Raw genomic sequence first — 24,675 nt, forward strand, 5'->3', positions numbered from 1 at the left:
CACTCCTCAAAAGGCACTTTCGTTCAGGAGATCGCTGTTTGTGTCTCGTGCAAAACTAAGAGAAAATGTTGACATTTGTCACTTGAGGCGTTAGTCATGTGACTTGTACGTCCCTAGCTAGTTATGTCAGTCGTTAGTCAACATCAACCACATTCTTTTCCTAAACCTTACTAAGAAGATTTGTTGCCTAAACTTAGCTTCCTGTGAAGAAAGATGTTTAGTTTGAAAAGACACTGTGCTTTTAACAAGTGAAAACTGACACGCTGTCCCTGACACGGTCAAACTTACACTCAAACCACCTCCTGTGTGCTCACTATGTGTCATCATGTGCCAGAAATGACCAAAGAGGACCAGAAGCTGAGTGTTTTAACTTATGCTTTTGCAACAATATGGGTGTTTGGAAAATAGTAGTAGAACACATAGGTCAATTGTTACCCCTGTTCTTCTTTGTCAGTGCAGTTTAGAATTGCTTGTCATGGTTTTAGTGGCTGTTCTTGATACATTTATACAATTTGAAAGGCTTTTTGAACTTGCATTTTGACTTAAAAACTGCACCTGCAGAATTAATTTGGCCAGTTAGCCGTCACATCACAATGTGCTGACTGCCGTTCGTCTTACTGCGGACAACTAGCCATTCAGTCAAATACGAGCCATCTTTGCTGTAGTGTTTTGTAATTGCAACTACGTTTTCCTCTATTTTGTCTTCCTGTTCAATTACTTAATGTACTTAAAAAGAAATGCTTAAAAAGAAAGGTCTATTGTTAGGTTGTCAAGTTGAGTGGATGTGCAGAACTTAAAGTATTGCACATTTTTCATACTTGAATGTATTTGTAGAGAGTTTTGGCAAAGAAACTCACATTTATGAACGCAGCTTTGTATATCATTTCTATGTTTTAAATTATTCTGGTGGCATTCTTTTTTTTATCGTAGAAAGATCAGATAAACCGAGGGCTGATCCTTTACGTTACGACCACTGGGGAGTGCTAAAGGTCGACATTTTGAAATTTTAACTAGTGCAATTAGGATCCATAATCTCAAGCCTTGAATGTAGGGGTAGGAATCTTCAATAATGGATTGTGACCCTCATCAAGGCGAGACCCCCAGCTGTTTCCTCTAATGCAGAAACAGCAGCTTCCCTCTGGTGCGTGAAGGCAGCTGATCTTCCAAAAAATGAAAGATCTGATTGGAGTAATAGAAGTGAGATGATTGAGGCAGATCAGAGCTGGCAGACAGACTCATCCACAACTCCTCTTGGATGCTTGGCCAGAGCGGCTTGACGGGCAGGCTGGTAGAGGAGCGGAGAAATATGCTCCGTCCGCTCTCTAGGGAGAAAAAAGCCTCGACGGCGATCACTCATGCAGCAGCGAATTCATCGGTTAGATTGCATACATGTCAGGATAGATTGACGGAGCAATCCATCTCAAAGAGAGATCAGAGCAGAAGCTGACTGGAGAAAAGAGCGGAAAAGAGAGTGTGACAGGTATGGAGACAGACAGACTTCATGCATAGGTGTGTTCATGTACTCAGTAAGCGTTGATTTGTCTAAAGACATCGCGACATGAGTTAAAAGAGGGCTGAATTTGGATGAAATATGTGTTTTGAGTTCTCTTGAAGCAGATTCCAAGTACAATTTGGAATATAGTCATTTGGTGACGGCTGTTAAAACTATTATTTTCACTTTTCAGCCAAATTAAACTCAGTTTTAACCTAGAGCTTGAAGCATCTTATGTTAGGAAAAAACAACATTACATTTTGTATTACCCTACAGTTGACTGGTACAGCCTTTCTAATCAGAGACAAAGCTTTTTAATCAAATAAGCAGACTTACCCTACACTCACACTAAGCATGCTGCACTGATTTTGGATTAGAATCATGGTTGTATAATGAGAACTGGATGCCAGACCCCAAGATGGCACCTATTCAGTCCAATGAGAATTATAATGAGTTGAATATGGTTAAAACTCATGCTTTGCTCAGCAAGCTATGAGGTAGGGTGTGTGATTTGTTCACTCCAGAGTAAGTTGCTTCTTACTAAGTAGGCAAACAGCCTCATCATTTTTGATAATTTACCAATCTAAGCTTTAGTGTCCTTCCACACACTGTTTCTCAGGTACCTCGCTAGTGTTCTAGCATTTTATATATTAGCTTGGTTTACTGATAGGTCAATAGGGCATGCAGGAGGTCAAGCTGAATCTTAAGTGCTCCTTGCACTACCTCAAACCGTCTGTTGGAGTCAGAAAAGGTCAACTTTAATCCGAACAGGTCACTACAGTTCAAATCAAAACATTTTCCCCACGTTGAACAGAAATTTGGGATTTCGAATAAAGCGAGTGACAGCCCTAATTCAAAATATTCAATAATTTACAATTTCTCTTTAAATATTAACACAGCAAATCTTAAACCACTTATGGTTAGGCTTCCTGAGAATGGAGAGAATGCAATCAAAATAAATCGGCACCTTACATTTATTGATCTGAACGTGTGCTTGTGTGTGTGAATGTTTTCCAGGCGGTGTTCGACTGTGTTGTGAACTCTCTGAAGAACGTTCTCAACATCCTCATTGTCTACATGCTCTTCATGTTCATCTTCGCTGTTATCGCTGTGCAGCTCTTTAAGGGCAAATTCTTCTACTGCACTGACGAGTCCAAGGGTCTGGAGAAAGACTGCAGGTACGTCAACCATCGATAAGGTTACTGCCATTTTATTTTGACTGCTCTACATTTAGCCATGGTGGTTGCCATGTGCTTATACATGATATTATGCTGTTATTCCCAATCTCTTTTTCTAGTTTTGTCATCCTTTCCCCTGATTCTGTCTTTCCTCCCATCCCTCTCTTTCAGGGGTCAGTTTCTGGACTACGACAGGGATGACGTGGCCGCTCAGCCCAGAGAGTGGAAGAAGTACGAGTTCCACTACGACAATGTTCTCTGGGCTTTCCTCACGCTATTCACGGTGTCAACGGGGGAGGGCTGGCCACTGTAAGTCAGAACAACCTCCATATCACTTCAACACCTCATACTTAAATTTACACTTTAAAGATGCAATGTGCAGCTTTTTGGGGGGGATCTATTAGCAAAAAATGTGTAAGTGTATAGTCACCTGATACTAAGAATCGCTGTTTTTGTTAGATTATTTTGATTCATATCTACATAGGGAGCTAGTCCCCCGCCATGTTGCTCCGCTAAGTTTCTACAGTGGCCCAGAACGGACAAACCAAACCAAACCAATCATGTGTTTATGTTACCTGGAGGCCACCGTAGCTCTCCAACACACTTGTTGAGCTGCAAAAAATGCGGTATCATCAGCCGTCCCCTGACTTCCTATGCTCCTTAAGTAGTGTTATTAAAATAAGCATTGCATTTGAGCGAGGTGAATGGTGTTACCACCGTTTTGCACTCGTTGGGTGAGGTTACAGCAGTTTTGGGAAGGGAGAAGTGAGCTGAATGGGTTTTCAGTTGGTTGCAATCTTCAATCAAATATGACAAACTGTCCCTTTAAGTCAGCTATGTTCACAGTGTTTACAAGGTAAATATGAAACTGATAAATCGGGAATAAATTGGGTTAAAAAGTAAAGATGACCCCAATACATCACTTTAGTTGTGTTTAATATATAATCTTGAGTAGTTGAAGTGTTGTTGAATCATTTATTCTTCTTCATGTTAGAACTTCCTTCAGTGACTTGCCCTGAAAAGCACTCAGTGCACCTGGAAGCCAATTGTACAGCGCAGATTAATCCAGAGTGATTTCTCCCAGGCTTAATCACTGTGCGTTTTCTAAAGATGCAATCAAGGCTCATTGCATAGATGTCTTCAGTCTGCCATTCTCCGCCTAAGCAAAAGTGCCACAGGCAGATTTATTATCATCATCCTCATCATCATCTCTGTCAAGAACTGTTGATGGCTGATACTTATTTCATTGTATTCACTTGACGATGAAAAGTAAATTGTTAAATTGAGTCAGCTTGTCACGATCATCTAAAATCACACACAGCTAAACAAGAAGTGACAGCATAGTAACACCACGACATTTACATTTACATATAGTATAAGTATGAAGAAAAAAATATTTACCATTTCTTATGATTTGGGATACTTACATTTTTTTACCTATGATACTCCAACAGTTACAGCTCTGTTAGTTTTCTGTAATTAGAGTCATACATTCTAATTAAAGGTGTGTTCATTAGTAATCTAACAAATAGCTAAACCTAAAATTGTACAAAATGCGTAGATTGTCAAGTAAAAGAACCACCATCAGAATGAACTGTAGTGACTTGTTTGTGGAGATGAGAGGCGCTGACATGGTTGAGCTCCTAATACACCCAATTACAATTTATGATGATGACATTCAAGACCGACGCTCTGTTTTTAAGTGTGTAACTCTCAGTGAATAGACCTTTGGTAGGACCAATGTTCGCCTAATGCTGCATCCATGTTATGTGGGATGGCTGGTACAGACAGGGAAGATTCTCATGTTAATGTGTCGTGATTACAATAATAAACATGTGGTTAAGGTTAGGTAACAACCATGGACGCACTTTCCAACAAAACAAAGTTAACTCACGGTTGGAAATGGGCAACGAACAGCCGTCTATGTATACTTTTACGCGTCGTAACATCCCCTCACTTCCTCCTTTGCTCACTAGAGTCAAATAGGGGGCTTGTGATGTCTTTTCATTCTGGGGTACGTGTTGAAAAGACTGATGCTGATGCTCTTCTTGGGGGGACACTTTCTCATCATCATCATCATCATCATCATCATTATTATGTGCACTTTTCAAAAGTTCCAGAAACTCTGGGGCACAGCCACAAATTCTGAACCAAAGTGTGCAGACGGGGCTCAACAAGTTTGTCAGAGAACTGTAGATCACTTTCTGATTTCACAGCAGGAGAGTCATTAACTCACTGGAGACATCTGTAATAGTATGTGAGCCAGTAAGAATGAGACAATGCAACAGGGCACCAAACTGCACCGCCATATCTTCTGTTGAATGAGCACAGGGCACCTAACTGTGCTGTGACTCACTCAGTCTTTATAAATATCCTCTGTGAGGGACAGGTTCCCTGGATATTTCCTGACGGATTGATTTCATTGTTTTTTCATCAAGCTTCCTTGATTCCACCGCCAGGATTTATTTTTGTCAGTTATAGGGTAAAGTGGGGTGAAGGTAGAGGTGAGCTGATTGGCTGGTTCTCTTCAGATAAATCATCTGAGGGATTTGGCCTCTTTTAAAGCTCCACTAGGAATATTAGGAGAGCCTGGATTGCTCTGAAATAGATCTGCAACGATTAATCGCATATCGGATAGAAAGAAAATTACTATTTTGATGGTCAATTAAGTTATTTTTAACTAAAAAAGCCAAACATTTGATGGTTCAGAGTTATTGAATGTGAGAGTTTGCTGTTTTTCTTGGTCTAATTTAGTACATTTTATAATTTGAGGTTTTTGATTGTTGGTCAGACAAAAGCTATTTAGATTTTTTGTCACGTCGTCTTTTCTTTCTGTTCAGGGTCCTGAAGCACTCAGTGGACGCCACGTATGAGGACGAGGGCCCCAGCCCAGGCTTCCGCATGGAGACATCCATCTTTTATGTGGTCTACTTCGTGGTGTTCCCCTTCTTCTTTGTCAACATATTTGTGGCTTTGATCATCATCACCTTCCAGGAGCAGGGAGACAAGGCCATGTCGGAGTGTAGCCTGGAGAAGAATGAGGTGGGAGAGCCGTACAAAGTGATGCACTATGAAAACAACAACAACCTCTCTCCTCTACATGCAACAAGAACACAAGCTGATTATTTGCAGAGGCACTAGTTTCTAAAAATGTTTGTCTCTTGCATCACAAATGTTTTCTTCGTTAAAAATCAGAGCACACGCTGATCCACTTCAAAACATCACGTCCAGGCAAATCATATCTAACATGACTTACAATTCCCTCAAACAGAACAAAAAACTTAAAAGAAAGCATTGAGGTTTATCCAATCCACATCACACAGACTTTGTTAAAATCGTGCTGTTTTCCTCTCTGGTAAGTATTAGCTAGTGATCAGAGACGCACAATTTGTAGTCTCGTCTTTTGATATAACACACCACTGAGAAAATCCTCTTGTGGCGTGCCAGCTGTCATTTTTACATTTGAAGGTGCATCAGAGAGGATTCATACACAGTGTGTTATTCTTTGGTCTCTCCATCAAACAGAGGGCTTGTATTGACTTTGCCATCAACGCCAAGCCACTGACGAGATACATGCCGGAGAATAAGCAGTCCTTCCAGTACAGGATGTGGAAGTTTGTGGTGTCGCCCCCGTTTGAGTACGCCATCATGACTTTAATAGCTCTCAACACAGTCGTGCTGATGATGAAGGTCAGTGATTCCTCCTGCCAAACTGCTCAAAGCGGCAATTCCTCTCAGATCCCTCTAAGCCCCCCCAAAAAAGTGGTGCATTGGCTCAGTGAGACTTGGCACTGATTACATATTCAAGGGGATTGCAGAAGCAGTTTTCATGAATCTGTACCATTTAATAATTTAGCTTTAAGGTTAACAGCACCGGTCTGGCCTTGAGACATTGGCAACAATGAAAAAAATCTAACATTTCCACCAAAAGAACACTGTGAAGCTTCTGCTAACAGTGCTAGCTGCTATCAGAGAGAAGAGCTTGTGTCTTGGATTTATTCCTGGTTGTGGTTTTATTTACATAATTCCATTCCATTCCATTTTCCGTAACCTGCTTATCCAGTTAAGGGTCGCAGGGTGCTGGAGCCGATCCCAGCTGTCAATGGGTGAAGGCAGGGTTCACCCTGGACAGGTCGCCAGTCTGTCACAGGGCTGACATATAGAGACAGACAACCATTCACACTCACATCCACACCTACGGGCAATTTAGAGTCTTCAATGCACCTAAGCTGCATGTCTTTGGACTGTGGGAGGAAGCCGGAGAACCCGGAGAGAACCCACGCTGACAGGGGGAGAACATGCAAACTCCACACAGAAGGTTGTCCAGCCCGGGAATTGAACCCAGGCCCCTCTTGCTGTGAGGCGACAGTGCTAACCACTACACCACCGTGCAGCCCTATTTACATAATCATACAATTTTTTTAATTTAATCAAAACTGAAATGTTATTTGATGAGACATTTGGAAAGGCTGTTCAGATATGCTGCTTTTAGGCCTTTTAACACTGGGGGCATGTTTTTCGCGCAACAAGAACTGTTTTTTTGTAATGAATACTTTCACACAGAACGCAAAGATATATACAGCGAAAAAGCAATGTCATTTATTTCCATAACCAAGGATGGAACGTGCTGCCCTTGATCATCCCTCAAGGACCTTAAAGCAACAATGACCAGCAACTAACACAAACCCACACTCAGATCATGTCAGTGCCTCAATCACCTGCCATAATCTCAGTGACAAGACACAGAGCCTGTGTGCGGGTAAAGGATGAAGCTTGTACACACTGCTGTGGTCTCTTCTCTCAAATATATTCAGTGTACGTTTTTCTGCCCTCAGTTCTACGGAGCTCCAGACCTTTACGAGTCCATGCTGAAGTACTTGAACATCATCTTCACAGCCCTCTTCACACTGGAGTGCATCCTTAAGATTATTGCCTTCGGTCCGCTGGTGAGACCATATGCTGCGCTGTGCTCTGCGAACACTAGACAATTATTCACTGTTGTATTATGTTTCTGTTTACACTCATGGGGGGAAATCTCTCTGAGGGAGACTCCTGCATCAAGCTGCTCTCTGTGTCTGACAGGGTAGTTCTAATGAAGAAACTGTCACACTTGGAAGGATGTTTGGAGGATTGTGATTTTGTATGTGCAAAAGCACATAAAAGGTATAGCAGAGGAAGTCCAAAAACACTAAAAGGTGTAAAATCTCAAATTCAGGAATGAGGACGGTGAACTAGTAAGAAAAAAGAAGGAATGAATGGATGAGTGCACAAAGATAATAAATCTTTCCCCAACATGGGGCTGTCTGGCTCGCAGCGAGCCATTTCATCTCTGACTCCGTTCCATTTACGAAGCCCATTTGTTAAATAGCTTTTCTCACACACCACTTGCCTCCACCTGTTTAGCTGTTAAGCCGAGACGGATGGGCTCACATCTGCTGGTGTAAACACTCGGCTGCTGCATCTCCTTAGACTGCAGCTGCAGGGCCAGGCAGCATCCTCTGCCCCCAGAAGCTGGGTGATGGACCAGTCTGAGAGGAAGCAGTTAGCTCATACAGGGGATTGTGTCAGCATTTGTATGCGTGTGTTGTATATGCACATATATAATTGTGTGTCCAGAGGGATATCTAGATATCTTTAGCTTTAGGTCTATCTGCTGTTTCTTTTTTATACACACACATATATATATATATATATATATATATAAATCAGAATTTTGTGAAATTGAACATGTTAAAGCTCCTTTCCAGGCCCTTTGTAATTTAATCAGAATCTTTTTTTCTTTTTTTATTATCAAAAAGCTGAAATAGGTTGATTGTAAATTAAGCCTGGGGACCTGTTTAAAGTCTGATTAATCCAAAATAATCCAAAACAGAGGTCTCAAAGTGAGAGGCGGCCTTTTCAGGGGGCTCCAAATTTCTTCAGGTGAGGCTCAGTGAATTAAAAAAATATCACATAGAATAGCCTAAATGTGTGTGAGTCAGAAACTAATAAATTGCCTTAGGACAGACCTTTTTTATGTATTCAGTTTAGTCTGAAGTCATGTCAAACAGTATTAGTAGGCTATCTTGGCTCAAATGTTGAGTGTCTATGGCATTAAATAAAAATCATGATCCAAAAGGCATCCAGGAATTGAGTGAAACTAAGCAAGTAAACAACCTTAGGGAGGGGGGAGGTGGGGCCTTTTTCCAAGCTTTGCATGAGAGATGGGCCACAGTCTCAGACTTTGAACACCCTGATCTCAAATTATAACCCCCAAAATAGTCGCAGCCCTAGTGTGAACAGTTATCCCACTCAGTTTCATTTTATACTTTATAGTATGACAAGACCAATCAATGATCACAACACCCAGAATTGCAACAAGGAAGCTTTGAAATGAATTCTCTCTTTGAATGTGCAGCCTAATCTCTCTATGTCGACTCTGTTGTTTAGAATTACCTGAAAGCAGCCTGGAATGTGTTTGACTTTGTGACTGTGCTTGGAAGCATCACAGACATCTTGGTCACAGAGATTAAGGTAAGCGCCGCAGCGATCATGTGCTCCTCTTTGTGCTGTTACACTGGCCTCTTACTTAACTTCCTACTAGTAAGATGTCGACACATATCAATGCTGAATATTGTAACAGTTGTAATAATCATTTGACACATTATGGATACACGGGTACCGGCTTTGCTTCCTGCTCTCTCTTCTCTCTGACAGCGAGTTGACACACACCGCTATTTGAATTTATTGGAAATCAAAAAGCTTGATGCCCTCAATGTTGTGTTAATGTTTCCCTGTGCTAGTGAAAATGGCATCAAATACTGATATTAGTCAAGGTATTGTACTGAAGTTGGATATTCCTGTATCGTGAGAACAATACTTTACATACAGTACATGGGTGTCAGGATTCAGTGCATGCTCACAGCTGCTGCAGCAGCATTTACACAGTGGAAGGGCAAGGAAGCGGATTTAGTCTAGTCAGGAGAACCGTTGTCGTAAAAGTTAGAAAGTAGCTCATATGCAATAGTTTACTCATGCAGGAAATGTAATTTACATTAGGCTTACGAGTTATCATTATTTTCATTGTCTGGGTGTACATTTTTCGATTGATGAATTATTTGGTTTATAAAATGTCAGGAAATAGTGAAAAATTACCATCACAAATTGTAAGAGCACAAGCTTCAAATTACTAGTTTTAATGATATTAAATTTACAATGAAGTAAAAGCAGAGAAAAGCAGCAAATCACCACGAAAAGACCAATAATCGAAGTTGTTGTTGACTAATTGGGAGGAGCAGTTACAAGCTAACAATTAACAGACTAACAATTAACAGACTAACAATTAACAGGCTAAGAATGAACAGGCCAATTGTCTCAGCACTGATTTACATGTAATTGTGTTCGTTAAATTTGGTTCTTTTTTACTTTTTTTTTCTAACATTACAAATCTCAACAAACCCCATTCAGCTCCAAATTCATGAACTTAAAAGTCATGCTTTGCTATGCTCCCACAGTCTCAGTCCCCAAATCAAAAGCTCAGCCAAGAAAACTGCCCCAAATGAATGAAATCATGAAAATCGATTCTGGAAATGAAAATGAAAATCAGAACAATAATCAAACGTAGCCTCAGGGCAACGGGGGGACAGATAGTTTTCAGCACTTTGTTGCCTCTGTTGAATCGCAGTAGACTGAAAAAGAATGTGATTGTGTAGATGGAGGGCTGAGGCAGAGTACTGTTGCTTTCTGTGTGCCTGTCTCTTCTTTGTGCTACTTGCTTTTCATGTGATCATTACTCTTCTTTTCTGTCTCTCCTCTTTCGCTTTCCTTCTCTGCATTTTTTTATTCTTTCTCTCTTGCTGTTCCCATCCTCTGCGTTGTCTCTCCTGGCGCCTGTGCCCTCACTCTGCCCCCTCTGTAACATCTGACACCTCTAGACGGTAAGTGGCTTTTCTTGTTGGCCGCTGATATTGTCAATTCCCCTGTCAGTGTGTGTTGTTCTCTCCCACAGTCTTAGTTTAAATTGCCTGCCTACTGAACCCTCAGTGTGACGTGATGTAACAGAAAAACACCTATTAAGCTGTTAGAAACAATTTCAGTTGCATAAGATCTGACTTTAAAATGTACACTGTTGTGTGCATCAAACTCTTGCAAGAAGACAAGATCAGTGTGCTAGTGTAACAATATCTTGTTCCTACAAAATCCTTGTAAATGGTTGGTTTGTATTACAACTAGGTTCCATAATCTCACCGCCCTGGCATGTTAAACACTACTTTTACCCTTTACTGTCTGAGTCTGGTTTAGACTGGCATGTTTTGCATTGCAAGTATTTAACCCTTCAACTTGAATTAAACATTTAACGGAAAGGGAATCAAAAACCCTGATCGGGATTCAGCCTTTGTTGTCTGTGCTGCTTGGTTTGAGGGAGCCAATGAGATTGAAATTGTGTGATGTGTTTTTACCATTTTGTTAATTTATATAATCTCTCTGTTCAATCCACTTTGATTAGTGATGCAGATAATGATATGAAATTAATTTAAAGGACCAGTGTGTAGGGTTGAGGGGATTTACTGTCAGAAATGGAATATAAATTTCATTAGACTATTAGTGTATAATCACCTATGAAACTAAAATCGTTGTGTTTTTAGAATGAGTCCTTCATATCTACACAGATGTGGGTCCTCTTCACGTAGTCTGCCTTGTTGCACCGCCAAGTTTCTACAGCAGCCCAGAACGGACAAACCCAACACTGGCTCTAAAGAGAGACCTTAATGTTTTTTTCCTTACCCGAAGGCCACCGTAGTTTGTACTGTACGAGGTGTATTCATCGCTAAATGCTGCACACTTGTCCTCTTAAAGGAAGTCTACAATACTTTAGTGGCCACTGTGGCAAAAATTGCAATTAAGAGCAACACAATCGGATAACTTCTTCAGCAAATGGTCTTAAAATATGTCACTTCCACAGCAATATCTGCCAAAAGTTTCATTGCTTAGGAATGTATTTGTAAAATTAGTTTTTTTTCTTAAACAGTATGGCTTTAAATCCTTTGATCCTGTGTTCATTATGAAACCTCACAGTCTCTGTTTCCTCCTCAGGACAAGATGATCAACCTGAGTTTCCTGAGGCTGTTCAGAGCAGCTCGTCTCATCAAGCTACTGCGGCAGGGCTACACCATCCGCATCCTGCTGTGGACCTTTGTTCAGTCCTTCAAGGTGAGCCATCACACACGGTGACCTAAACACGCACACAATATGATGTAAGTAAACTCCATTTAAGTAGCACGTTTTTAAAACATAAATGGGTTTTACAGACAGGGATGAAAGGAATTCAGTCAGGAAAGACACAAGTGAAGAATAATGCAAATGTGGATTGTTTCAATAGAGATTTTAGTGTGCAGTTCGTAGATTAGATTGATTCATAGTTGAATAAAAGAACATCACACAAAATACAGACAGTGGAACAAAAGGGCAAACGAAACAGCTCCCCGCAGAAAGCAGTTCAGATTTTCAGCCGGTGTCGGTTTGCTCTCTAAATCCCCTGGGACAAGTTACAAGTTAAAAGCGGAGCGCCGGGCTGCGGCCGAGGGAATTTATAGCAGGTTTAATGTCAGTGGTGAGAGCTTTTAAGCCCAATGAAAATGGACAGTAGCTGCAGAATGTTAAGAGGTGGCTATTTAATTACAACAAATGTTCGCCTCCTCCTCACTGCGATAGAAATAGCTGCTTCAAAGAATCGACCCTGCAGCTCAGGTTGACTCCTCCGTTTCTTAAATAAGACTGTACAATCTTACAAGGGCGCTAGTCCTCTGTGGTGAATCGGATTTATGAGTGTGTGTGTGTGTGTGTGTGTGCAGAGACAGACGGAGAGATCAAAAGAGTGAATGTGCGTTTGTGTAAGAGAGAGAGGTTTTAAGTTGTATCTGTTTGTGCTCTGAAGTCTTTAACCTGTATTCATGTGTTGGTTTCAGGCCCTGCCGTATGTCTGCCTGCTCATTGCCATGCTGTTCTTCATCTATGCCATCATTGGAATGCAGGTGAGGTGTGACAAAAGGAACTCAGACTGTATTTATTCAGTGATACCATGATACACAGGTGGTTTTACCTATTTAGGAGACACCTTTATTATTATGAGTAGAAGTACTCATCGGCCAGCAGTCACATCGGCCAGAATAAAAAGAAAATGGAATTACTTAAATACGTCAGGCATTATGCAGTATAACATGACCAGAAACAAGAAAATAACAATACAGATACAGCTTAGCTAACATGGTTATGGGTGGTTAAACTATCAGTTATCATTTGTTAATGACTTTAATGTGGGCTTAGCACTGGTTTATGATATGTGACTTAATTGTTGACTGAAACTTTGTCTCAGGTGTTTCCGCAGACAAATTCTAGCAAATGACAAACAGCTTATCCAACGCCATTGGTATTAATATTGTATTAGTATTGTGATAAACAATGGTCAAAATCCCAACGCTTTTTGCAGAGTGTTAGATGATTGATTGAAACCTGAAAATACAACGGGAGACGATTAGCTTAGCATAAAGACTTGAATTAGTGGGAAACAGCTAGCCTTGATCTGTCTAAAGGAAATAAAGGTTTAGCTACCAGCAACTCTAAAGCTCACTTATTAACATATATATCTTTGTTGATTTAGTCCGTACAACACAGTGTAAAAATGACCATTGGTGATTTTTGGGGAAAATTACATGCTGGACTGTCCAACAAGTACAGGACTTTCACCCAGCAGACCGCTGGTCGTTTCCTGTGTATAACCAAAAGTCATCAAGTTGAGTTATTCAAAGTTACATAGGTAAATACGTTTGTATGTAACCACGTCACATACAACATCAGATATTAGTCCAAGTCACGTGTGTTACAAACTAATTTTAACTTTCCTAAACCTAACCAAGTAACTTTTTTTGCCTTAACATAACCAACTAGTTCGTTTCACAACTTTTACCACATTTTTTTAACTGTTCACATTGTGTTTCACAACATCAAATAAAATGGTCATACATATTGTTTTGGGAGTCAATGGCAAATAACCTATAATATTGTTTAGGTATGAGGACTTGGTCAGGTATAATATGATATAATATATAATAATATGAGTTCAAATATCAGCAGTGTCCACAAACTTAGACCAATATATGTCACATCGGTAAAATACCAATCCAACACAACAAACCTGTATAACCACTACTGTATCTTTGTAACCCTTATAATGCCCTTCAGTACATCTCTCTCTAACAGAGCTGCATCCACGAGTCACTGACACAGTCTCAATGAAAATGTAATATTATACAAAACCAAGTATTGCATGGCTCTTGCGTTGGATTGCATAAGATGTACAGGTGTCTGATTATGAAGTGGATATTGTTTCTCCATTTTTAGAGCTAGCTGAGTATTGCCTACTTTTTATTCATCTTACATACAAGATTATCACAGTGTGTGTGCTGAGAAATGTCAGTTGCTGTTGACGTACAGGGTCAAATACTGCCCACATATTTGGCTGCTGTCAGAGTTCTCCTGGGCCCAGCAGCCAGCCTTTACAGGCCGGCAGGAAGGACATGCCGAGGGGCAAATACATATTTAAAAGAGACCTCCGGGTTGTTTACTAGACAGAGGGACATCACAAGTTCTGGCAGTTATCCACTCTCAGTCTCTCTCCATACAATTTCAATCAAAATCAGTGAAGGTTTATTGGCGTGGAGTTTGAGTAAAAACATGCTGACAAAGCATATACTTAAACTGAGTGACAGTAAAGGGGAATAATAAAATACATACAATTTATACACAAATAAAATAGCAATACACATTAAATAAAACAGCTAATAACAAATATAGATTTTAGTGAGAAATGTGCTTCTGTTCTTGAAAAACAAGGAGGGTTCACTCTTGCGGTGCAGCCAAAGCAGTTTGTACAAGGGGCTACCATAGGCATAACAATTTCTCAGAAATGCTGTGCATGACAAACTGTAAACAAATTAAATGAACAAATAAAATGAAAAAAAATATATGATAAAAGGCTTAATGATAATTTAACATAATATGTATTGTAAAGTGTGTAAAAAGCTCTGGTCTCATTTTCTGGACTGGCGGGTTCAGTTGTGTTGGGACTTTAAACACCTAATAACTTGGTTCACAATCTTCTCTAACATATTTATAGATATATAACAAATTTAAAGTGTACATTTTTTATATTGTGCTTTGATCAGATTTGACTGACAGGAACCAAACAATCCTCCAGCCATCATCAGATTCTTATTTAAAAGTAGCTACATCCTGATTGTTGCACCCAAGTACGTGACATCACGCTGTCCAACTGAGGCACACCCACTTTTAATCCGTGAGAAGAAAGTAAAAAAAAAGGAATACAGATGTCTGTCCTGTGAAATAATCCAACTTTGAGAAGAAGAAAGAACACGTGTTCGTGTTGGCCACTCAAAGTGAGAAGCTGATTGAGAAGATAATCGTTCAGGGCTGTGTTTGGGTCTCAGGTTGAGGACTGGGCAGAACTCTGTTGTAGTCTCTGTTCTACAGTAGAGTATGACTTTCATTTGAGGGTTTGCATTTAATAAACACCACCTGCTCTCCTGCTGCCTCAGGTGTTTGGAAACATCGAGCTGAATGAGGAGACGGCAATAAACCACCACAACAACTTCCAGACTTTTTTCCAAGCCTTGACTCTTCTCTTCAGGTAGTCCCTGCTCCATTTTCTGAAAAGTTCTGATGCCACAAATAATCCAGTAAAACCTGATAACTCATTTCACTTTGTGTGTTTCAGGAGTGCGACAGGCGAGGCGTGGCATGAGATCATGTTAGCTTGTCTCAGTAACCGGCCGTGTGATAGGCTCTCAGGAACCGTGGGGAAGGACTGTGGGAGTGACTTTGGTTACTTCTACTTCGTCTCCTTCATCTTCCTCTGCTCCTTCCTGGTCAGTGTGAAGGAAAACAGAGGTCATACTGAGTGTTGTCATTGACAGAAGTTATTCTGGTTTTGCATGTTTTCAAAGATCAACTACTAGTTGGAACCTTGGTGAACTTCGTAGAACTTAGATCAAATACCTTCAAATAACAAACAGTTAAATTGCAAATGGTATTTTAATATTTTGACTTGCATTATTTATCAAATTAAACTGTTCAATGCAAGCATTGGTTTTAGATTAGACCCCAAAATGAAAGAAAAACAGTGAGCCCTATTTGTTGCCAACAATAGCAAAGTGGTGTTGTTAATGCAGATGAAAATGTGAGAAAAATACCTTAAAGTACAGGGTTAAAAAAGTTCAGCAGTAACAGAATAGAGTATATGGTCTGCAGGTTTTGGGCTAAAAACATGTAAAATCACCTAGATGATCATCTAACTAGAAATTTGATTTTTTTAATGTGGTGTAGAAACCAGGGGTGTATAATCGAGTTCTATGAGACAGACTTGAGTCACAAATTTGAAGACTTTAGACTCGACAAAGACTTGCAACTCAACTTTTCCTTTGTGAGTTGGACTTAAGCCTTTTGATTTGAAAATACTTGATACCTTGAGACTACTAATGACTTGGTCCCACCTATTGAAGAAGCAAATATCCATATTCATTATTCATTTGCTTTACACATTCTCTAGATGTTGAACCTGTTTGTCGCTGTCATTATGGACAACTTTGAGTATCTGACGAGAGACGCCTCCATCCTTGGGCCTCATCACCTTGACGAATTCATCCGCGTGTGGGCAGAGTACGACCCTGCAGCCTGGTAAGTGCTTCTGCTGATCTCTGACCTGTACAGCTCCAGCATAGTCCCTATTATCAGCCAGTGTCAGTGTTAAAGAGGAGGGTGTTTGCTTTGTGAAGAGAGGTGTGCTAGGTAACAGGGAACTCTAAGCTCTCTGTTCCAGCACGATGACTCTGCTACGAGGAATTGGAGAAATCCCGTCTTAGCGGCGGCGGGTGAATGACATTAAGCCTGAGCCCAGAACTGGCTGAGGCTGGTGACGAGCCCCCTGTCGGCCGGGCTGATGCATGTAAATCCAGCGTTCCGCTTGGCGTTCGCTCAGCCCTCTTTGCCTCTAAGCCGGCGGCCTCCAAATCTCCTCCGTCTGTCACTGCAGAGTGAAGAGAAAGTTTTTTCTATCCCTCCAAAGGGGGACTACAGGTTGATGTCAGCGCCCTCTCTGCCCCTCACACTGACAGTGTATAACTTGACTGAAGCACAATACTAGTTCTGCGTGAGACAGTGTGAGAAGTAATCTGTCTCAGATTATGTAAGGCTCATTAAGTTTTAACGAAGGCTTCACAGGAGCCTCGTCAGTGAGTCAGGACTTCAGGAGAGGTGTGAGATGTGAAATATGAAATTGCCATCTCCTGACAGACATTACGGGGGAGGAATTATTATTTATTCCTTTGAATATGAATTAGCTGCTTTCAGAGATGTGTCTACAGTGGCTGATCTTCAACTGCTTTAACTCATTTTTATGTCAGGATGAGGCAACGAGTATATTTAAGGCTCAATTTTTTTTACTTGTTTTCACATATTTCTGTAAAAGGAGTACATCTGTTTAAACTGATTCCACAATTTTCTGTCCCTTGCACATCCTAAAATTGTTGGGTTTTCTGCTGCATGAAGAAAAGGACCACTTTAGTTTACAGTTAACACACAACCGTAAACATTTCCCTTTTTCTGGGAATTTGTGGGTTTTAAGGGGAAAGTTAACATTTTACATTAACGTTTTACTAGAAACTAACACATAAGTTCACTTAACGGTGAACTAAAGTAATTATAAATAAAGGGTTCTCTTTCCTTAAAAGTGTGCAGTAGGCTTTCAAACAAAATGTAGACCTTTATAGGGGGAAAGAACGTAACAAAATACAAAAAACTTTCAGAAAATGTTATTAGGAATCAAATGTAAATTATTTTTCAGACTTCACTCCTTCACACATTCAAAAAATATATATATTTCTGAAGCCCACTCAAACACCTAATATTTCTAATTTCCCTGAAGTCTTTTGAGATGAGACAATAAAAGTAAACCCAAAAGAGTCAAGGATTACGTGTGAGACACTTTTTGCACTTTTCAATTTTCGAAAATTGCATCTTTCAATAGTCAAAATAAACACCATCAAATCAGAGTTTTGGTCAGAAATATAATAACAGAAACAATAGTCTATTGTATTCGTAATGCTGCTGCTTCTCTAGTTATTCCCTATGTGTTAACCCCCGCTAACAAGTAACCCATTATCTATATGTAATGAATTAACCTGTGACCTAAACATGTCTTATCTTTTTCAGTGGGAGGATATGCTATCAGGATATGTACAAATTGTTGCGTTTTATCTCGCCTCCCCTGGGCCTGGGGAAGAAGTGCCCTAACAGGGTGGCTTATAAGGTTTGCACTCCCACACAGTCCTTTTGTTTTCAAAGGGACTGTGATGGTTTCGGACTGTGAATGTCTGTTCTCATTCCCTGCGGTGCCCCAGAATAACCTGACCACACATGCATACAAACACACATCGACCCTCCACTAACCAGCTGTCAGGTAACCATGGCGAGTGCTGGAAACAATGCCTCAAGCCAGGCTCAAACAAAAGGCATCTAATGCGATGTGTAAGATGTTTCCCTGCTCCTAAACACAGGAGGGAAAGCAGAGTGGGTAGTGAAGAGAGAGCATTGTGTGCTTTGTTTCCACTTACTGCTGGTTACTGCTGGTGTCCCTTAGCATGCAGAAACAAAGGGCATCTTAAAGGAATACTCCACTGAAAATCTATCATTAGACCCTGAAATAATAACCTTGAAAGGAAGCTCTGAAAAGTTTGTAGCTGCTCCTTTGACAAGGGCAATCACTGTAGCCAGATTTATTTTATAATGGATTCCAGTGACTCAGAAAAAAAGATAGACAGAAAACATTAAAATTTCACAGAGAGTTTTCAAACCACACCTGCAGGGTAACCACTTATCCCCTGATGATCCATATGTTCAGTATAGGTACGTCCTTTTTGAGATGTGTAAATTTAAAAATGAAAAAACAATATTGGGGTGAGAAGTTGGAGAGAAGTGAGTGTATCAGATATCTGCAGTAGGCTCCTCATCTCTATTTGAGGCTAGCGGCTCAAGGCTTAACCACCGAAACTCTGACAAGGCTGTCAGCGCTTAAGTTACATTGTGGGTAATGAAGGTGCCTGGTTTTAACAAAGAAGTAGAATGTGTAGAATAAAAGCCGATATCACTGGTTCTGCTGCATCAATCTTTTTACTTTCTTCTTCTGTCAAACAAGAGTTTGATCATTTTGAACAAAATAAATGGGAAGTGCTCTTAAAAAGAATACTGTGTTCTAGGCTGGCATCCAGTTCATTCATATGAAAGTTGCTCAGGTTTATACACCAAACAAGTTAATATTTGTGAGCATTCATGTCCCTCTTTGGATGAGGTTCCAAATACAAGTCTTGAAATTACATGACTAAATGTAAAAAAAAATAAAAAATGTGTTTTTCTATTATAATAGCATATTGTAATTTATTTGATAATCTCTTTGCTGGTTGGGAGAAACCAAAAAAGAGAGAAAAGATTTTCAGTCCTTTGCCTGGAAATAGCTCTGCAACTCTGCTGCATTGAGAGTTTCTACTGTAGCAATCTGATGGAAAAGTATTTGGAACATAGCTAGACTAGGTTACCATTGGAGTCCATTGTACAAACTTTTCAGAGCCTTCAGAAGGTAAATGTTTGATACTAAGATTTTCAGTGTATTAACTCTTTTTTATAAAATGCTCTCTAATTCCCAAATGCATATCTGTACCATCCATCCAGCATCTCTGTAGAGGGAGTCCTCTGGAGCATCCTCCCTTCTTCCTCCTCCTGGAATCCATTCCCGAATCCTTTGATCCAACCAGGATGGCATTCCAGACCATGATATCCTAGAAATCATATTAACAAGGATTTCTATGTTCTCCTCTTCCCTTCCCCTCCCATTCTCTCTTTTGGATTTTTCCACTTTCTGTTTTTCATGTACCCCTTTTTAATCCCAACACTTCCATCACCCGGGGACTCTTCATTCCTCCTTTCGTGGCCTTCCACCATCTTCCCCCCCCGGAAGCGGCCGCATGACTTACCGCGATATGTACGAGATGCTTCGTGACATGTCCCCTCCGCTAGGTTTGGGAAAGAAATGTCCTCCTCGAGTGGCCTATAAGGTAGAATCCCTCCTCTCTCCTCCGTCCTCCTCCCTCTTGCAGTCACTGCTGGTACCTCTGCCTCCACCTGTCAAACATCTTCAGGCCTCTGTCAGTGTGTCACTGTCAGCATCTTCTGGCCTGCTGTCGTGTTGTTCTTTCTATTCATCTGTGAAGCTCTGTGTGTTGCTCTGTTAGAGCTTGTTTGTACGTTCCATCTCTCAGAGGGCAAAGGGGTAATATTTGACATATCTCTGCAAAGCCTTTTCAGTTAGCCTCTTTTAGCTCGTAGGTTTTGGTTTAACACCAGTCTCTGCGCTCTCGTCAATCCTTATTCTATCAGAAGCCGGCAGCTGTTTTCCGCAAACAAGCTAATAAACCTATTGGACTCTAGCTGCCCAGCATCAAGCGACAGACAGACAAAGGTAGTGAATATCTCAAGAGGAAAGTGGAACATGTAGCAGCTAAAGAGCCATATATTTCTTTCAAGAGTTGAAAGAGACATAGCCACATTTATAACTCGAGGAGTGTATGTTGATATCTGCTTGTATGCATACTTTGGGGGTAAAAGTATTTTATATTTGTAACTGTTGCACCAGGTTGCATCTAAAAAATCTCACAGATGTCTACAGTCTGCCTGAAATGAACAAATGTTTGCCCGGAGCAAAACCAATGTTTACACAGACTGTGCCAGGCACTGCTCTGGTCTATGCTCATTTTGGGCCGACATGAGAGAAAGAAAATACTGTGTCTTTCAAGATGCATATCGCTGGATAACTGGCAATTTTGTATGGATAAAATTCATGGACCCAAGAGGATAAATGCTACTGAATTTAGCGAAGTCACTAATGGGGCTGAAAGAGACCGAAAGAAGAGTTAAAATGAGAGTGAATATTGATGTAGATTTATAACGTGGAATAGCACATCAACTTTAAATGAAAGTTGCTCTTTGTGTGCTGGATGTGAAAATGGGGAATTGTTTTGGAGTCTATCTGTTCCCTAGTGGCCAATAAATGCATTACAACAGCCTTACCAGGGACTCTGTAAAAATCTAAATACCTGCTCACAGATTTCAGTGAAACTAGATGGAAGGTTTGTCAAAGGAACAAAAGGTTTTGTTCGTTATCTCAGCTAGATTCAGATGCTAATCAGGGATTATTGAGGGATTTCTCAACACTGTGAGATGGGACATTTAAGAACACTTTCACCATTTTCCTAAATGAAGGAGAACCCAGCCCATTTATCCCATGATTATATTTCCCACATTCATACTAGTGAAGTCAACAATCCTCAGGTAGTCCCTGTACCAGCTGCTCACCTCTTAGCATGCAGACTTAATGGGAATGGTTTCAGTGCACGCACAGCTGTCGAAATGAATCACAGTTAAAGCAGCCCTGCCCTTGCCCCGGTTAAAAATGTCTGGGTCTGACGTGGTCACGTATCCAAATATAACTCCTGTTTTTGTGAATCGGCAGAGAAAGAGAGAGAGAACAGCAATACACTTGATAGCAAGGCGTTTTTCCACTTCTCCCCCCCTCACACTACTCTGTTGATGGCGCTCCTTGTTAGCCTCCCTCCCTAATGAACACGTCTTCCCCTGACAGTCCCCGTTGTCCCCGTTACCCTCTCGTTTCCAGTCTCATGTTCTGTCTTCAGGCTGAGCTTCACCCTTTGTTTTGGATGATCTGTCTCTCACCCTCTCTAGGGATCTGTTCCCTCTCTTCTCTTTCATCCTAACTTCAATGTCTGTACGTGTGTGTGTGTGTGTGTGTGTGTGTGTGTGTGTGTGTGTGTGTGTGTGTGTGTGTGTGTGTGTGTGTGTGTGTGTGTGTGTGTGTGTGTGTGTGTGTGTACGTAGGTGAGGACAAGCATGCATCCTATATGCATATGTGTTTTCTTTATATGTTTCTTGTTTTGTGTGATGCTCATGGTCTGCAGCTGCCATTCTTCCACTTTCTGTTTCTGGGAAAAAGATGCAAGACTTAAAATGCTTAGATGCTTTCCAGTTAAGACACACTCTCCTCCCCTTCCTCCCCCTCTCGCCTCTCATCTGCCCCATCCCTTCATCTGTATTGTTGCGCTCCCACAGTACATACTCTTTTTCATTTCCGCGGCTTGAAGGGAACCATCAGCTACACCTGTCCTTTTCCCACAAATGTTTCTGATGGTTTATGCTTTTGCCTTTCAGTTCTTCAGTTTATGCTTTTGCCTTCCCACCCCACCCCCCAGCCTCACTGTCAATGTGCTTTACTAACTCAAGCATGCATGTGTGTACGAATTGATTAACTGCAGCATTGATCCAGAAGCCATGCATGGTGTGGATTGATGCTGATTAGTTTCCATTTTTCACTTTTATTGCCTGGGGCATTTTAAGTTTTATACTTTAGAAATAATGATGAACTAATAATAATTGAGCCTCTGTGCTGCCTAGAATCTGCTACTAATAATTACTAGGTTTTACTAGGTACTCAGCAGCACACTGCAATGTAGGGCTGCCAGTAACTGTTTTATTTTTGATTAACCAATTCATAATTTAGTCGAGAAAATGTCAAAAGTGGTCATAGTCAGTGTATATTCTACAATAGAGGTTTTACGGCACACCCTCAGTTTGGAGAAACAGACAGTAGCAGCAGGTTTGTGCTATTGTATGACCTTTGTGTTTTAGTTCTGATTCACCAAAGTCACACAATAACACAAAGAAGCAAACCCATCTAGGCGGCGGTAGACAAGCAACTCCCGTGTTCTGCAAGGTAAAATGATCATTTCTGGAGTCTAGTGGCTTTAAAGGCAGCGTAGATAACGGCTTTACCGCTGGAAAGGGCTTTTTTGACAGCTAGCTAAAGCAGTAAAAGTATTTCAAAAAATGCGTGCATTTAAACTAATATATATTTTCAGGTGGTTATAATTCTTTATGCTGGTGCTGCCATCCACAGCAGTACATTGCTTTGCTCCCTTGCTGGTAATCATGTTTTCCGAACTGTGGCGTACCCAGCACCATCTAATGTAGATAATACACTGACTATGACCACTTCTGAACCTTCCCTTTAAAGTTTTGAATTGCTTGTTTTGTCCAACCAACAGTCCAAACCTATATGAGGCTTCAGCAGTCTGAGTTGGCAAAATATAGTAGGAAGATCCTTCACGTCTTGTCAGTGTTTAAAGTACAGAAACAGTTTGATGTATAGTTTTTTCACTATAGAGCTGTGTGTTAAACAGCGACCTCAGGCCTCTAAGTCATTCTTTTCAGAACAAAGACGTACTGCTGCACGTTTCCAGCAGCAGTGGGAGCTTAGCATGTTCTCTGAGCTCACAGTGCCAAGCATCCCATGTTAAACATATTTCAACCTTAAGTAGAAGCATGCTATGCTTCCGATGGAATAATCTGTAATATGGTAATATGTGATGGGCTTCTCTCACTGTTTTCTGATAAGGTCTAGACTGAATGATTAAGACAGTAATCAGAAAAAGAATCATTAGTTGCAGCCCTAACATGTAACTGGATGTTCCCCACAGTTGTTTTATATTACTGGTAAAATGTCTCTGTATGCTGACTGAAACAATACAAAAGAGTATGTATTATTATTTATAATTTGAAAGACATAAACTACAAGTTTTGATGCTGTACAAAGTACTATCCTTTAACTTGACTTGAAGTCGCTTCTTTAATGCAGCCTCATTTCCCTGATTTGTTGGTTGTTTGTTCCTGATTCACTCTACTCCCTTCAGCGATTGGTGAGGATGAACATGCCCATAGCTGAAGACAGGACGGTGCATTTCACCTCCACACTGATGGCCTTGATTCGCACAGCCCTGGAGATCAAACTGGCATCTGGTGAGCGACTAAAACTACAAAATCCAGAACGCCCTCGCGGCCGTACTGAGGGCTCTGATGTAGATGTAAACTGCTGTGATCGCCGTGGTGCAGATTTGACGTGACATGTTTGTGGGCCCGTCCTCAGGCGTCTTGGCGCAACATTTGTGCGACGCTGACCTGAAGAGGGAGATAAACCGAGTCTGGCCCAGCCTGTCGCAGAAGACTGTGGACCTGCTGGTGACGCCACCTAAATGTGAGCCACAGTTCTGTTTGGGTTCTACTGGGCTCTGATGGAACCCAGTTGTTTGCTTGCAACCTCTTTCCTGTTTGTATTTAGAACTTAACCTTTGAATTGTTTTTTTTTTCATTTCCTCTTTCTTCTTTATACTGTTGTGCCCTGCAAAAATCTCTCCATTTGTATTTTATTAAGTATTTTTATCCCCCCAAAAAAGGAAGAATCTTCAGTGTGGTGAGATCATTTTTGTCTGTATCAAGTCCAAATTAACACGTTTCAAGAATTGTCTTGTTCAAGTTCCACTTTTTCTTTGCTCTAGTTAATCTATCTGTCTTACTTTGTCTCTTTTAAAGATACTGACTCATATATCTTTAAACAATTTGATTTGTGTTGGACACTTAACTTAAGATGTAGATGTACAAATAAGTTGATAAGGTGTAGCTTGTTTACAGTGTGGGCCTTTGTGTTTAACATCCTGTACATATCTGCCTCTCTGAGTTGTATTTTGTTGCTCATCTGGCACCATCTACTGGCCACATGGAGGAACTGTCTATCCCTCTGCTCTCTCCTTTAGACAATGAGCTGACTGTGGGAAAAGTCTATGCAGCTCTAATGATCTTTGACTACTATAAGCAAACTTGTGCCAAGAGACTCCAGCAGCAGCATACAGGGGGACACCAGGTACAGCATGTTGTAAAAACACTTCTGTATTAGTGAGCGGTATAATCCAATATTTAGATTCAAAATTTAGTTGGTATCATATTGTGTAACATGATTTTCTAGTCGTGACTAAACAAGACATAAACCCATGCTATTTAACA

At 40.7% G+C, this 24,675-nt stretch overlaps 1 protein-coding gene across 1 annotated transcript in view; it reads left to right on the forward strand.

The window, feature by feature from the left end:
• cacna1bb (calcium channel, voltage-dependent, N type, alpha 1B subunit, b) overlaps positions 1-24,675 on the forward strand; it is a 151,631-nt gene that overhangs the window by 112,863 nt on the left and 14,093 nt on the right. The window contains exons 30-45 of the mRNA XM_054612347.1: positions 2,510-2,670; positions 2,842-2,979; positions 5,511-5,712; positions 6,196-6,360; positions 7,506-7,616; positions 9,100-9,183; positions 10,584-10,586; positions 11,743-11,859; positions 12,615-12,680; positions 15,261-15,352; positions 15,440-15,590; positions 16,271-16,398; positions 17,932-18,028; positions 23,532-23,637; positions 23,765-23,872; positions 24,429-24,535. Coding sequence (XP_054468322.1) covers positions 2,510-2,670; positions 2,842-2,979; positions 5,511-5,712; positions 6,196-6,360; positions 7,506-7,616; positions 9,100-9,183; positions 10,584-10,586; positions 11,743-11,859; positions 12,615-12,680; positions 15,261-15,352; positions 15,440-15,590; positions 16,271-16,398; positions 17,932-18,028; positions 23,532-23,637; positions 23,765-23,872; positions 24,429-24,535 — 1,836 coding nt within the window. The remainder of the gene's footprint in view (positions 1-2,509; positions 2,671-2,841; positions 2,980-5,510; positions 5,713-6,195; positions 6,361-7,505; positions 7,617-9,099; positions 9,184-10,583; positions 10,587-11,742; positions 11,860-12,614; positions 12,681-15,260; positions 15,353-15,439; positions 15,591-16,270; positions 16,399-17,931; positions 18,029-23,531; positions 23,638-23,764; positions 23,873-24,428; positions 24,536-24,675) is intronic.

The sequence above is a fragment of the Anoplopoma fimbria genome, chromosome 14 (assembly GCF_027596085.1).
Source record: "Anoplopoma fimbria isolate UVic2021 breed Golden Eagle Sablefish chromosome 14, Afim_UVic_2022, whole genome shotgun sequence".
NCBI lineage: Eukaryota > Metazoa > Chordata > Actinopteri > Perciformes > Anoplopomatidae > Anoplopoma > Anoplopoma fimbria.